This window comes from Anarrhichthys ocellatus, unplaced genomic scaffold, assembly GCF_004355925.1.
Source record: "Anarrhichthys ocellatus isolate YVR2014 unplaced genomic scaffold, GSC_Weel_1.0 scaffold32, whole genome shotgun sequence".
NCBI classification, from domain to species: domain Eukaryota; kingdom Metazoa; phylum Chordata; class Actinopteri; order Perciformes; family Anarhichadidae; genus Anarrhichthys; species Anarrhichthys ocellatus.
Window position 1 is genome coordinate 5,028,564 of NW_022280062.1, and position 15,897 is coordinate 5,044,460.

Sequence of the window (15,897 nt, forward strand, 5' to 3'; positions counted from 1 at the left end):
CTGCCTGCCTGCCTGCCTGCCTGCCTGCCTGCCTGCCTGCCTGCCTGCCTGCCTAACGCCAGAGAGTACATCTGTGACATTTAGCAGCAAAGCAGTTTTTCATTATCAATTATATGTTTTCTATTAATATGTTTAGATTTGGATTGTTGGTTTACAAAATATTTGAAGACTTTTGGCTCTGAGAAACTTTTTTGTAATATTTTAGAGACTAAAGTATTTAAGGTATGTCAATGATATAAACATTTTTACGTTTTTGCTTGATAACGAGTAACAATTGTTTCGACTTATTGATTCAGCACTAGTGAACGATGCACACTTATTGATGCTCCATATGTTTTATGTACAGGAAGTGTTTCTGCTACATCTACACACTGAAGCCGTCGATGTTTTACAGAAACGTATTGTTTTTTTACGAGTTCGTGTTTTCTTTATGTAATTTCATATTTACGTAAAGCTACAGTATTAACCTTTTATTCACTTTCAAGGAGTGAGAATATAGAAAAGGGGCCAAACTAACACAAAATAACCTTAATAAACAATAGTTAACAATATCAGTTATTTATGTTGCCAAACATTCACTGGATTCAGCTTCTCCAATGTGAGGATTTGATTCTTTTATATTTTATACCGCTGCATGCACTTACTTGATCAGAATTGGATTTTGGTCGGACTGCACAAGCAATTTGAAGACAATTTGGGTTCTGAGGAATGTCTTTTTCTTGATATGGATTAATTGGTTAACCCCCAAAATAATTGCAAGATTAATCATTGTTAAATAATAGTTAGTTGGTTTAGCAGATAGTCATGCAGGATGCATATTTTGTGACCGAAGGACCGTGGGGAACAGGGAGACGTTTGTCTGGTGCTAAAGGAGATGAAAGTCACACAGGACTCTGCACTTGAAGCAGAATGTCTGATACGCTGTTATGGTTGTTGGCCTTTTGACACATGATGATGATGATGGTGGTGAGTACATGCTGCTCCGGGCCATGGCTCAATCTCAGCAGCACCTCCCTTTTCATCTTTTAAACTCCTGCAGAGATCTACTGGCCGCACGGACCGCTCCTCACCTAACCCCGCCTCATCAGGAGATGCAATCAAAACACCTCAAATCCTCACTCCTGCACTCAGTCTGAGCTCGATCGATGCGCTCCGACGAATGCTTATTATTCTTTCCAATTCTGTTCCTGGAGATGCACTCTTTGTTCTTGAGCTATTATGTGGAATTCAGGATCCATACTATGGATTCACCAGATGAGCTCACCGTGTTTTATTTTGTGTTCTTTTTAATCCAGTCTGCAAATGCCCTTTGATGATACCGAAAACTGTCTCCACCTTCCCAACAAAATTAATTAGCAATCGTGTGTTTTTCAAGTCCTGTTGGGCTGTTGGAGACGACGTTCACCTCGGTTTAATGGTTTTCTATTTCTTTTCAAATGGATAACACACTGATGAATCACACAATTAAGAGGATTAACCCCACGCGTGGTAACACACCAGCCACTGAAAGATGTTTAGTTGACAAAGGCGTGCACAGATGTCATGCTCTTTGCTTCTAATCTTCTCCACACACTTTTCTATATTTCAACACCTCCCACTGCAGTTCTGCCCACTGCGTACTATCTGTGGTATGAAAATTAAGGCACACATATTCTAATAACATTTTATTTGGTTTTCTTGAGTAGGTGTCTGTAATGGGAGAGTTTGTGCGCTGTGTATTTCACTACATATATCACTAACGCACTGCTTGTATTTTGTCTGCTTCCCCAGTTCAAAGTATGTCCCAAGAGTCAGTGTGTGTCCACACCGGGCCACCGTACTGACCTTTTCCTGAGGGACCCAGGAAGTGCCCTCATAACAGATTTCTTTGGTAGTGTGCGCAAAGTCGAAATCACCATGGAAACCATCAACTTGACCGACCCCATCGAGCAGGTGGAGCAGAAGTAAGCCGAGTTTATTTGTTTTTGTTTTCACGAGTGTAATGAAAAAAAATTGCATCTGTTTGTCTTGGATTATCTGGATGGATTGCTAAAGCAAAGTTCAAATAGTAGGTGGGATGCTAAACTGTGCATAGTTTTCTATATGAGACATGTTTATAAGACACTTTGAAAAGCATATATGTGTCCTCTCCAGGACCTTAACATCTGATTTACGATAGGTCTACCTTTTCATTGAAGGCCGTCTGGAACAATCTGCCACCGACAAATCAGTCTCAAACCCTGTATCTTATGTTTTTGTTTTTTTATTGATTACTCTAAAGCACGATACACAATACTCTTGTCTTTAGAAACAAAATGCTATTATAATGCACTACAGATATCGTTACAGTAATCCTGGGGAAAGTTAAATTACCTTTAGCTCCAAAGTGAAGTGATGTTGGAGGTAAAAGCCTCTCTTGGTTTTAATTGAAGGGCTGCAGGTGAAATTTGTTTACGATTGGTTTCCAACTTACTAGACTTTGATTTCCATTTAGAACGTCTCTCATTAGTGAGATTGATTTCTCTACTAATGATGTGTCGAGTGGTTGATCTCTGGGAGACCCAGACTACCCTAAAGGTGGGTTAGTTTTTTAGGCCAACCTATGACATGGTTGAGGTAATAACACAGCTGATTTAGATGGCATTTCTAATCACTACCAGCCTTTCACAGCAAAGTGCAGATCATAATTAGACATTGTTTTGGGCTTCAGGCTGTAATTTAGGAACTCTTCATAAATGGCACTGAGTGAGCAGCAGTGTCGCTGATGGATCATCTGTGGTGCCACCCTGTGTTCACTGGACAGAATGCATCCAAATTCAATAAATTCTCTCTTTGCATCAGTTTGATGCCTGCTGTGATAAATGCGTTTGGCCACTAGATGTCTGTAGAGAGCTGTCAAACTCTGACTGTTCTTCAGTCTCTTTGGTACACTTCTCTGATTCGCAATGAAACTCTCAAAAAATGTGTATTCAACCTCCACATCATCTATCGTGTGCACATCATCTCAGTATGTTTTGACCTATTCATGTAAATGTTTATCTGATTATGTTATCGATTGCGTATGTCATGTTGATCCAAATGTATTATACTGATTCTCTTTTTAATAGTCTTATCCCCCCCAACCATTAGTTCATAGCATCAACAAATTACTTTACAAACAGTAAAGACATTTGTGAATCCTGTCCAATCAATCTCCCACTCACAGTAATGTATAATTTGGTGCTGTTTAAATTGGCCATACCTATTTTATCATCGTCATCAAAACCGTAGGACATGACTCAGCATTTAGGCTTGTTTGTAAACGACGACACGATGCCTCGTCCCTCTGATGGCACCGACGTGTTCATTCACACGCAAATTAACTTTTGAGAGATAAACTTAACAATTATTCAGCAAGTGGCAAGCTTTTGCAGTTAATCCCTTACGTGTTGCTGTTTGTACGAATTGTTTTGAGAAACGCACTCACTGTTTTGCAAATGCTGAGGATGATTCAAGAAATGTAATTGCAAACATCATCTGCTCAGCCGCCTCTGCGCCTGGTGACGTATTGTTTGCTTTCTCATACGAGTTCCCAGACACACTAATCCCTTAAATAAAGACAATCAGCTGATGTTTTAGGAAACACACTGCTAATGCACCACGTTGCAAACAGTCCTCCATACATTGACTCATTAGGTTGCGAGTAAGGAAAATATTGCAGAGCAATACAAATAGATATGATGGAAATGAAACCTTTATTCTTGATTATGCTCCCCCCACTTCTATTCATTTCATGAAGATGGGATTTAATTGAACCACTGGGAGGTGTTATAGTGAAGGAATGTAATGTGGTTGGCTGCTAATGAGTAATTGGAGGCAATTGCCGTCCCGATTTTGGTCATCAACTCTTCTGGCCTTAGGCTACTTAGTCATTTCACACAACTTCCCCCATTACTTTATTATTGATCAGGGCCAACACGTGAGGTTGGCTGATCTCCCATGCAACACAGAAACACATCACCAGCCTTATCGAGCTGTTGCCCTAATTCAGTCCTAGAGAGAGACGTTTTATCTCCAATTCTGATGTAAGAAAGCAGCAATCCCCGGATTCATTTGATGTGCAACGGAGCCAAGTTCACTGATGCAGCTAAGAACTAGTCGCATCGTTCTACTTTTAGGAATGATGGAAAACACAAAGATATTCTGGAGGCTAACGACACTTTCCGTCATTTTGTTTGTCACATTAAAGTGCGTCATTATCATTAAGCGTTGGACGAGATTAATACAACACGGGGAGGTGGGCTTTGCAAACTGAGAGGGGAGTTTTAGTGTACAAGGATGTTGTGCGGGGAAAAACTGACTTTCATCACCAGGATGCTTATCAAATAATGTAAATTAAAGGTGTTATGTAGACTAATGTAAGAACTGGAGTTTTCAAGGTGACAGCCTCATGATATGAGTTGATGGCATGTTGTTGTTAACAAGCTTGTCTATCAAGTTAGAAAAAAAAAAAGGCTTTACTTCTTCTAGTTGTTACACGAGACTGAAAATCCAGCTTCAACAACAGAAATGCAAATGTCTCTATGGATGTGATTCATGGGTAAGACCAGACATGCAATTTCACTTTGTCCCCCCCAGGCTTTAATTATAATGTGCATTTTTCACTTAATCCGTTTCACAATCGGTTAATTGGGAAAATAATCGTTAGTTGCCGCCCTACTTACAGTGATCATCCCGCCTCCTTAAAGAAATAAATGTCGGATGAATTGGGCTTTTGTCTATAAAATCAGGACTGGGCTCGGTTAAAGCGTTTGTCAACACATCTGGATCATCTCAAAAAAGCAATAAATGAGAATGCTCGTGAGAAGACCTCCGTCTGAACGGCTCTGGTAAAAATTAAATTATAGCATTTCATAAGACCTGAAAATGGGTTGTGTTAAACTCGGTTTGTTCGCCCAGAGCGAAAAATATCACAGATGTCCTCTGAAACAAGCTGGAATTTTATATATCTATCTCTATATATTTGTCTGTCTGTCGCGCTTTTTAATCTATTTTTGTCTTCTCATCCGGCCACAAGATGCACAGGATATTTAGAGAAGCTGGTTAGACGGAGTCTCTTAGTCATTCTCTTGCTCGCTCTCCTCCCGTTTTTATTCTCTCACCCATTTCTAAATGGCTGCTTTTTCCCTCGGAACCAGCGCTTCCATTAAGTGAATTGCTCTTGATGGAGGGGACGTTTTAATGGACCCCCTCAATCCTCTTCATTATACACGGGGCTTAACAGTGGAATGACATTGTGTAGTTGCTCGCTTCCAGCCATTCGTACTTGTTGACCACAACATGTCATCTTGTGGGTCACAAAGCTCCAAGGATAATATCAATGATCAAATTAAAGCTGAGTTAATTGCACATTTCAGTAATAAAGTACATTTAATGGAATTTGTGACCTGCAGCGCTGGACAGAGTCTACAAATTCCACTTGGGTCATTAGTAGAGCAGATGTTAAGAAGAAATGTTTGACCCAAAGAAGGCCGCTGGAGGCAGCAGCGACACCAGAGCTGGAGGTGTGGAGGGGCAGTCGCATCCATTAGAGTCAGCTAAGTGGATTGAAAGATTTATAAGGAAAATAAAGAAGGAAGTGGTTTGAATCGAATTAGAATTCATCTCTTATGCCAAGTGAAAAGTGGGGAAATGGCGGTGAGTCGTCGTTGCTCAGTGACACATTTCCACTGGCAGTAAGAGCTCGGTGCACATAGAGCTCTGCCTGTTTTTCTTCTGTCTCTGTTCCTGTCTGTCAGAGCAACTTCTGCCCTACCGCACAGACGTAAGTGAAAAGAAAGACTGGCAGAGAACTGGAGTTGAATTTTAAAAAAAGGGATAAAGACGGGAAAATAACGAAGGAAGGGCAAGAGTCCAAAAGCCGGAGAGAAAGAATTTGAAGAAAAGTAACTCGGAGGAAAGAAAAAAGGGAAACGGGTTGCTTCACACAGCGAGTGGTGGCTCACTCTGGGATATGGCCCACTTTGTCAGCAGCTGTCTGACCTGAACTTTCTTTGATTAGCCAAAGACGGCCTCTCAGTCAAACCTCTACTCCACTGTGACCTTTAGCTGAGACTCTTCTTCCTCACTCTGTATGTGCGACCGTGATGTTGGAGACAAAGTCTCACAGAAGGATTCAAACATTTAAAAACGGCACATCACAGTAGTGGTGAATCCACATTGATGAATTTGGTTTATCATGTGTTTGAACTGTTTCCTTGCTTTTATGTTTTTTTTTTTTTTTTGTTGTTGAACACGGATGATGGTAAACCTACAAGAACACATGGTTAATGCAGTTCAGAGTGTACAAGATGAAGATGAATGAAACGGTAGCCAGTAGCCTCACAGACTGTTCCTCTAAGATCTGTCTGATGAAGAGTTACCAGACGGGAAGTTACCATTCCAATAGGTGTGGAGCAGAAAAGCAATGACGGGGAGCCCTTCATTCTCACTGAATCTTTAAAAACACTCTCAAATATGAAGCTCCATCTCTAAAAAGGCTCAGCAAGTAAGCCTAACACAGCCGGGTGCTGTAGTGTTGCAGCGAAATGCAACGGGAGTAAATTGTGTATTTGTTTGTCGTACTATTTTCAGATGCGGATTTGGTGCTCTAGTGAGTATTTACAGCAGCAACATGGAGTCTACGGGGTTGACTCAAAGTTAATTACAGTCCTTGTGTTCATTGTCATGATGGAACATGTAACCCAGTGTGGCTCATTAGGGCTTTTTTAAATTGCTTTTGGACAACAATGGAAGCAGGACGGCTCTGTGACTGGATAGCCAGTTCTGTGTCTTTAAAGGTCGCAGGTTTAATACATCTTGTCTCACGTTAACGATATCTATTCATTAACGGGCTTCTGCTTACCTTTCTCAGTGTCCATGAACAAGACTCTGAAACACAAATGACTTCATTCTTTTAGGGCATGCATTTAAATACGCTAACTTCCTCTCGTGAGTCGGAAATCATTCCTCCACCTTCATGGAAGATCTTCCAATCCCTTAAGGAGACGAGGAGAGAGGAGGCTTCTGGAGGAGCTGAGAGTGAGGAAACATAGATGTACCCTTTTTTTATGGAAGTCTTTTCTGCTCCTGCAGTGTAAAGTAGGCAAAGGGACAGCTGAAATAATATCAAACTGTCAGGACTCTACAAATATAACTGTTCCCTGTTGTATTCATACGTTATAGTTATGATAGAAGATTTAACTTCACCGTTTGTGTAGTGCCTCCTAAGGCGCTGTTCTAACTGCAATCCTTAATGACATTTCACCTTGGTATTACTTACGCATACTCCATTGGGCAACTTGAATCACTGATTTTACACATCAGTTTGTTTACAGGCATTGGGGAGTGCTGCTAAATATCTGAATAAACGTAGTGTAGCGCCTTTTGTTGGAGCTGAAGTCTGATTAATTGCCTCAAGTGATGCCACTTGAATTAGCTTCAGTTGGTGTGGAAGACTACAAGTTTGAAAGGGAAAACAATCTGTTGGTGTCGAGTTAGAAAGAAGTGAGCTCACCAGACCTCTGCAGCACGCTCCTCATCGCTGCTCGAGGCCGCTACAAGTGCAACTAGCTTGAATCTCTGACGCATCTGTCAGCTGGAGTGGCATTGTGGGTAATCTAGGCACTAGGTTTTGACCAGGTTGACGAATGCGTGGAAAAACAAAGATATTTCTGGTTCTGCGGCATCAACAGGAGTGCAATTCTAAATCGGTTGAGTTGTCGATCAGACCCAAGGCTACACATCATGACCATGTTTACACGTCCATTATAACCGCCCAATGTTGGTAGTACAGACTGATTCAGGTAAATTGGATAGTCTGAAACACGTTGCAATCCAAAGTCGCATATCGAACATATTCTGTCATTTTTCCGCGTTCTTTGTTATTACTGACCCTCCTATAGAAACGTTTTCCACTGTTCTTTGTGGATTCAGGTAATTTATTGCCTCACTGCTCATGCCACAGTAAAAGGCAAAGCAGAAGCAGAATTTTCGTTTATATTTCTCTAAACTGGCAAAGAGTCACCAAGATGATGCACCATCAGAGGACTAATCGTAGCGACTGAGACGCAGTATGAATCAAATTTGATTGATTGCTTCTTTGCTATTGACTCATTTTTAAACTTCAAAAATAAATAAATAATTAAAGTGCATCATGGGTAGTTAAGGTGGCCACGGAGTTTGGAGCTCTAATTCTAACGGAGTGCTGTTGTGTGTTTTTTGTCTTTCAGTTTTGTGAATGAAGAGCTGCAAAAAGAGACTTACTCATATGTGGACCAGCTGCCAGTGTCTGAGATAATCCATCAGGTAAGAGTCCCACACAAAACACCAGGGTCACTCGAGGACACTCAAAACCACATGAAGAGGTCCATGTTGATGAAACCCCCGACATTTTATTTGGGATGGAACTTCCTCTTTTCACGTTTGTCATCTTTCATGCTTTTTGCGTGGGAACCCGTTTACTCTGGCTCCTGTGTTTTTTGTTATTTGAAGGGTGTCCTCGGGTTTTTCCTTAATTTGGACACGGAACAGAAATTACATGCAACATCCACTAACAGATGTCTTTGTGTCGTTTCCATGGTGACAGCTCTAAGTGTGAAATGCAAGTGCCTCCTGGTCTCGGTGTGGAGGGGCCGCCGTGAAATCCAGCAGAATGGATAGGCAGGATTGTGGCGAGGAATTGTGCATTCACCTCGTTCCCAAATAGATTGCGGCTTGCAGCTGAGGCGACCTTCACAAATGAACACCTATTTCTCCTCTTTCCACCTTTTAGAGCGTGCGCTCTGCATTCAGAATAGATGGTCTTGGGTCTTCTGTATCACTATTGTAAGATTTTGCATTTAGAGCCTTTTAAATATACTATTTTTTTTTTTATGCTTCCCTTTCAACTTGTGCCTCAGAAAAATAAAGAAGTCACATTAATCTTGCCTCAGGCAAGAGCAGACATTAGTGGTGCTTACATTTGGGGTTCAGCTGCCTCTGAGAAAGCCATACTTTAATACATTAACATGACCATCAACACAGTATTATCCAATACAAGACTGTCAGAGAAGGGCTGTTTCAAATCTGTAGAAACAGTTTCAGCTGTAGATGTATTGGATTGAATGTTCTGATTCACTCTTAATGTTGTTTTAAACCCACAGTACACTACTCGCTAAGCACCGAGCAGCAGACATCCAAAGTTAGTGACTAGCTGGTGAAGATAATGGAGAATTTAGCAGCAAAGAGACAGATATTTCACTCAGGAGATGCAAAACAGACCTGAAAGGGAATATTGGACTTGGATTTGCCAAGTGGACAAATACAAAGTGTCAGAGAATAAGAATATGTCATAAGAATATGTCAATAGTATATGTTTAACTGTGGTAATTGTTGTTATTCTAGGAATTAAAACGCTCATTCTAGATGAGTATTTAATGTTTGACTGTTTTTGGCCATTATAAATTACCATTTTGGCTGCAGAGCTGGTTAGTCGTGTTCCAACACTGTATTATTTTAATTGAGAATTAGTGTTGAGCGATAGTGTCTTGCTTTAAATGCTTAAACGCATCCCGAGTAATTTCAGTTGCTGAACTAAGGCCAAGTATAAATATATAAAGACAAGGTGTATAACCTGGCCGTGCGATTTTTAGAGCCAAAGTAGTGGATCAAAGCAGCTGTTTTGTGGTGTTTCCAGAACAATGGTCTACAATATTGGTAACAAAGGTCAGATCCAGCTGAACCAAGTAAGTGTTAAAAAAAATAACAAATCTGAAACAATCCTCTGGTCTTGCTGCTGGAATCAACATGGACTTTGGTGTGTATATAAAGGAGTCGCAGTCAGAGAAATGAAGAGAAATGAAGCTCACCACAGGCCTGAGCCCTGTCAGACGCTTATTGAGTATTGTGGTGGGGAACAGGACGGGTCTCCACACCCAGCGGCACTCTGGGAAATTGATCGCTGAGGACTGCCTCAAAAGCCTGGTAAATGCAGGCCGGTTTCAGATCTTCTGTTCACGTGAAAGTAAACGGAGTCTGTCATTTTCAATGCACAGAAGCAATTGCGCTTGCACACAAACGCTCCCACTCCAGTCTCCGCCGTCTGCTGCTTGGCTTCATATCTCGGCTGGCTCTTTTATTTTTGTCTCTTCATCTTTGTACATGTTTTTCTGTCTACCCCCCTCCTCCTTTTTAAATGCGCCCACATGAACGGCGCACAAACACATTCATCGACCCGACGACCCCTGTCAGAGATTTCGATTATCGGCTAGCGCTCCTGCTGGGTGGAGGATGGGAGTCATGAAGACTGAGTCATCTCCCTCCCTATCACCATAATCCATCAGCACTGCAGCAGAATGACCAATGTCCGTAAAGCCTATTGACGGCTCTCCTCTTGTTGATTAGCTGTCATATTGTGCGCCGCACTCTCTGAGATATCTTTTGTTTTCATGCCACTCTGGCGGCGTCTTTTGTTGCCGCTGATCAGATGCACTCATCTGAAGAACTAGCTGTGATTGAATCTCGTGTATGGTTTGATGTCTAGGATATTCTCTAGTGGTCTGATTTCAGTTGTGCCTCCAACAAAATCTAATCTTCCTACTGTGTTTATCTTCTAAGAAACCCATTTTTCCATTTGCCACTAGACCAGGCCACGGCTTGTGAATAGAAAGGTCTTGTTACTGACGGTGGATATATAAGCCTGTGCTACACGGGGTCTGTGTACAAACTTCCTCTAATTGAGTATGTGGGAGCTTGTATGTGAGGAGTTGATTAATGTCCTGTCACTGTTGGCAGTTGTCTTGCTGGCGGTGACAGGGTGAGTCCCCTCTTCCTTGCACATCTCATCATGTTGCCAACACCTAATCACAATATGTTCAGCTCTGAAAATAACTAGAAGGAGCTCCTTTTTCTTCAACTCCCTTGTGTATTTAGCTTCCCCCCCCCCCCCTCGCTGCTGTAAGCCCTGGTATTTTGCGTCAAATAGATATTTCTTCCTTCGCCAGCTTGACGGCACACCATATGGCTCCAGAGAATTGAAAATAGAAACACTGAAAACGAATGCTTTCCATCCCCACCAACCGTCGCCAAATCCCCCATTCCTCACTGAGCCGGCAACATTGTCGCTTTTTCAAAAGTGGATGTTTGGATCACAAGCCAAACCCACTCTTGACGAGCTCTCCCTCTGACTTAGATTTGCTATGCTGCTTGTGCTCAGTAATTAAAGATAATAAGCAAATAAGCTAAAACATGCTTTATGAGAGAATGATACACGCGCTGCTGTCCTAGCACTTAAACGTCCGGGCAATACAGTGGAGTGTCCTGGCAGAACACAATGGTAGCTGTTCTGTCATCAACATAAATTTGCTGCAGTTCTGACCTTGGAGTGCTTGTGTTTGGCAGAGCGTTCCCGACCTACCTCAACGACCATTAGCATCCTGCACGGCTGTGCTAATTAGCGCCGATCAATCAGATGGGTAGCCATTAATTGATCTTACTTGTGAATTGAATACGCAACACAAAGCGTGTGTAATGGAGGCAGACTGCTTGAGTCTAAGACGCCGTCCTTGGTAGTGGGATGTGACATTCCCGTCTTTTCTGCTCCTCACTCTCATTCCTGTGGCTAATATCTTTTTCTCTGCCTCCCTCATGTCTGCTTCTTTTTCCTGAATAAGCCTCATTCTCTTTTTGTTTCAGTGAAAGTCTCTCATTCAGAGAGCAGACTTGTTTCTATTTGTGGTCTTGATTTCTATCCAAATTTGATATTCAAAGTAGTTATTAAATTTAGGGCTGTATCAATCAGTCATTAAAGCAATTAGTTGGCCAACAGAAAATAAGCAATTGTGATGAAAGATTATCTGCTGAAGTCATTTATAGAGAAAAGGCTCCAAACATTTAGCTGGTTTCAGCCAGCTTCACAAATGTGACACTTTGCAGCTTTTCTCTGTTTTATAGAATTATAAAATGAGTGTGTGGGTATTAGGCTGCTGTTCAGACAAAAGAAGCAGTCCAAGGACTTCACCTTGGACTTTGGAAACTTGCCACACAGAATTCTTTCACAGTGTATACCAGCTCCAGACCAATAAATGGGCAGGATATTAGCTTTTTACGGATATATGGACTAGCGTTTTATACGTAGGTTAATAATTTCAACGAAATGTCGGCACAGATATGATTGATGTCGGGAACAAAAGGCGGTCAAAGTCAAGTCAAAAATAGCAAAAGACTCTTAAGTTGATCGTTATATGTTTTATATTGATCACAATGATTTAATAACCAAAAAGATTGTTCAATAAAGACAGTCGGGCTGCATTTTATATACTAAAGAAATGATCACATCATTTGATTATGGAAAATGAATTGATAACATTTAACTTGTTGAAAAAAGTGTAGTTATTACGCTCTGTCCTCTGACTTAATGTTGCTTCTCTTCTAATGTCTTCCCTCTTGACATATGCTCCCCTCTCTGCCGGCGGTGCTGACGTGGCTTCCTGTCACAGTCGATCCATCTCCCTTTGCGCATCCTTACCCAAGAGGCTTGCTCTTACACACACACACACACACACACTTCTGCCTACTATTGTCATGGAGGTCAACTGCCCCCAATGGCCACGCGCTCCCTGTCCTCTCTTCTGAATATCCCCTGCCGGGTTCTGCCTCTTCCTCCAGATGTTTAACCCTCAGCTCCTCTCCTTGTCTTCCTGCCGGGCCGCTTTGTCACCAATGCTGTAGCCGAATGTATCTCAACCCTAATTTTGTTATGCAACACAGATCTGATGCATGTAGTGTAGTAGTGAGAGCAAAAATAACCCCACATTGCATACATGCTTTGGACCGCATCTGTGCTGTTTGGAATCGGTGGCTGTGCGATGGCAGCCGGAACTGTCAGATCAGTATTCATCCGTGTGTGTCTCAGTGGGACGGAGAGCTGCTGTCATAGCTCTGTGTCCGTCTGACCGTAAAACATTGACTACGACAACTTAAGTATGCTGTCAAGTTTAATTGGGATTTGGGGAGTTTCAGCTAAACTAGAACAGACGGATCAAAATCGACCCGTTCTAAACTGTAGTGCTGGGTATGAGTATTAGATGCCTTTTTAAGGTATCGACCAAAGTAGCCCAGTAGTATTGAAACTTCAAATTCCAGTCAAACGATGCCTGCATTCGATCCGTTTTGTAGCCAGATCTAGAAAAAAATGAGCCCCGCTGCCAATCACCGCAAGCGCTCTTTGACTTGATACGACGTGCGATTGGCGCACGACCGCAGCAGCTACAACCCGAACAGCTCGTCTGTGGCGTGGTGTTTTTGAAGGACTTGGCAGTCCAATGTGCCGAGATGCCAACAAGATGTTCAAAAATATGGCTATCTGGTGTCTGATGAAAAACAAGATTTGGTGGTATTTAACGCAACTGAATATTTCTACATGATGGGTATTGGATGAAGTAGAAAAAAAGTTAGCTCTATTAATTATCTCCATTAGTTTCGTTATCACAATAGGGATACAGGTGTTGGTGCTGGTATTGTAATTATTCAAACGATACCCATCCCTATATGTTCGGATTTGGTTTGTGGTGTCGAGGAAAAAAAGCCTTTAAGCCAACCTGACACCATGGCTGCAAAATGTGCTTTTTGAGCTCTCTTAAAACTAATATCAGGGATTGTTATACGAACATTGTATACAGTGGGTTTTTAGAGCTTTTCAAGGAAAACTGCTGCCTGCTACAACCAAAAACTATGCGACAGCGGTGGGAAAGAAATGGCTATTTGGGTAAAAAATATTGATTATAACAGCTTCAAGTAAACAATAACTAAATAAGCTACATTCGAATTTAAAGTATATTTAAAGGAAAAACAAACAGGCCTCCACCATTCACATCACATTTTGTCAGTCGAATCCCTGTCCTTTTTGCTCCATCATTGAACACATAGCAATGCATGCTACCAACATGGCAGGCTATACACTTCTGCAAACAGTCTTCTCTCTAATTGACCTAAATGAACTACAAAACTAGCTTTGATGGAAACGCAGGGCAGAGCGACGCAGAGCTGTGCGGATCGTTCTCACTCGTTCAAAGCAAAAATAAGTTTCCTCAGTACTTTTGAACCAGACGGTAAAACTCCTCTTCTCTCATCCTATGTGGATAAATCTTTGGCTTACAGCGCTGTCAGCAGCAGGGGAGATAAACCCGGAGTGGGCTTGAATTTTATTACTGAACTATGACCAGGAATTACCTTTTTTATTTATTTATTTTTTTTATTTCTCCGACTGTGTGGAAATCCACTGTTTTCACAATACAGAAGATGGGCAAAGGCATTAAAGGGCCGGTAGACTGTTGTAGGACGGTTGCTCTTCAGAAGCTTGTATTTCTCATAATTGCAGATGTAGAGTATTGAAGATGGAAGGTATAACATAGCTACCGAGTTGATGCATCGGCATGAAGTTTTGACTGGGAATACCTTGATTCTGGTATTCTCTATTTATCTTTTTAAGAGTTAACGCTCAGAAACTCTGCTATTATGCTTCATTGGCACCATGTCAGTGTGCTGGGATCAGATTTGAAACCTCTCATCTGAAATAAACTAAAGTGTTCTGACTTTTCTGTCGTCAGACACGTTTTCTGTAGTTTCTGTCACAAAAGCTCCATCGACTCCAACGCTGAAGACGTCCCTTTATATTTTGAGTTTCATTGTCTTGGTGCTTCAACAGTCTGTGAGCAGCTGAGTTCTTTCCACCACATAACCTGCAGCTTGGTTTCTGTTAGACACTATCTACTGTAGATATAATGTGTGTAGGAGAAGGGCCCGTGGCAGTCTGGAGGATCGGCCCGTTTCACGATGTGATTGATGTCCCGTAGCTCCTCTCTAAGCCTGAATTTAACTTCTTCAGGCTTCTTTTTTCCTCAGATATCATTTTATATGTGGTTATTGCATAGTTGGCCAATACAAATTTAATACAAGCAAAGCATATTGGGTAATATTTGCATTGTGAATGCAGCTTTAAGTCAGAAACTCTTTGCTTTGGACCTCCAGCTCTGACTGCTCAAATGCCTATAGCTGTCTCTGCTTTAGCATTCTGGCTGGCAGTGAAGCTCTATTGATTTGTCTTGATTGAGCTGTTAAATAAATTTGGGGTCAGAAGTAATCCAATTCGACTGCTATTTTCAGTCTTTCTAAGTTAGAAAATGGCAGCGTTGTTACGTAAACCTGGAGTTTGTGTTGAAAAGGCAGTCCTGAGTGGACACTGAGGCGTGAGTCCAGCCACACACAGTTCCTGAAGATGACTTTAATTGCGATACCTTACAGACGTTACACCATGAGCTTACATTACTTGTTTTCCTTTTAATACTCTCTAAGATAATGGTAACTATAACTCGGAAGCCAAACACTTTTTGCTTCATGCACCAATGAGCAACTGTCATCGGAATGAATGGGACGCCGCCTCCAACGCTACGTATATGCAGTTCTCTCTTACATCCATGTTTTGAAGCCTCGAGTCTGGCATTTTAGCCGTCGCCATCTTTGTTCTTAGTTGTTACTTTAAGTGAAGGTACAGCCATATGCTGAATAATTCATTTTAGCTGTGACCTAAATACAAATAACTTTCATGAACTTAAAAGTTCTAAGACAAAAACACAATCAACTCCCTGACCGGACAAAGCCCTGGCAGCAGCTTGTCATTCACAAGGTAGCCAAGCCAAATGGGACCATAATTTACTCAATGAACATCGTGCTGTATTGAAGAAGACATGAAACTAGCGATTGAGACCATAAACTCACCTTTACAGTGTTTACTAAGTGTAATAATGACCCTGGACCAGCGTCTAATCTTCCAGGGCCCATCAGTCTGCTGTCAGCCTGATGGCTCCTACTTGTGTGTGTGTGTGTGTGTGTGTGTGTGTGTGTGTGTGTGTGTGTGTGTGTGTG

General features: G+C 41.7%; 1 protein-coding gene across 1 annotated transcript in view; it reads left to right on the forward strand.

Moving 5' to 3' along the window:
- Positions 1–15,897, forward strand: part of pigk (phosphatidylinositol glycan anchor biosynthesis, class K) — a 24,230-nt gene that overhangs the window by 6,091 nt on the left and 2,242 nt on the right. Inside the window, exons 9-10 of the mRNA XM_031865485.1 lie at positions 1,771–1,943; positions 8,229–8,304. Coding sequence (XP_031721345.1) covers positions 1,771–1,943; positions 8,229–8,304 — 249 coding nt within the window. The remainder of the gene's footprint in view (positions 1–1,770; positions 1,944–8,228; positions 8,305–15,897) is intronic.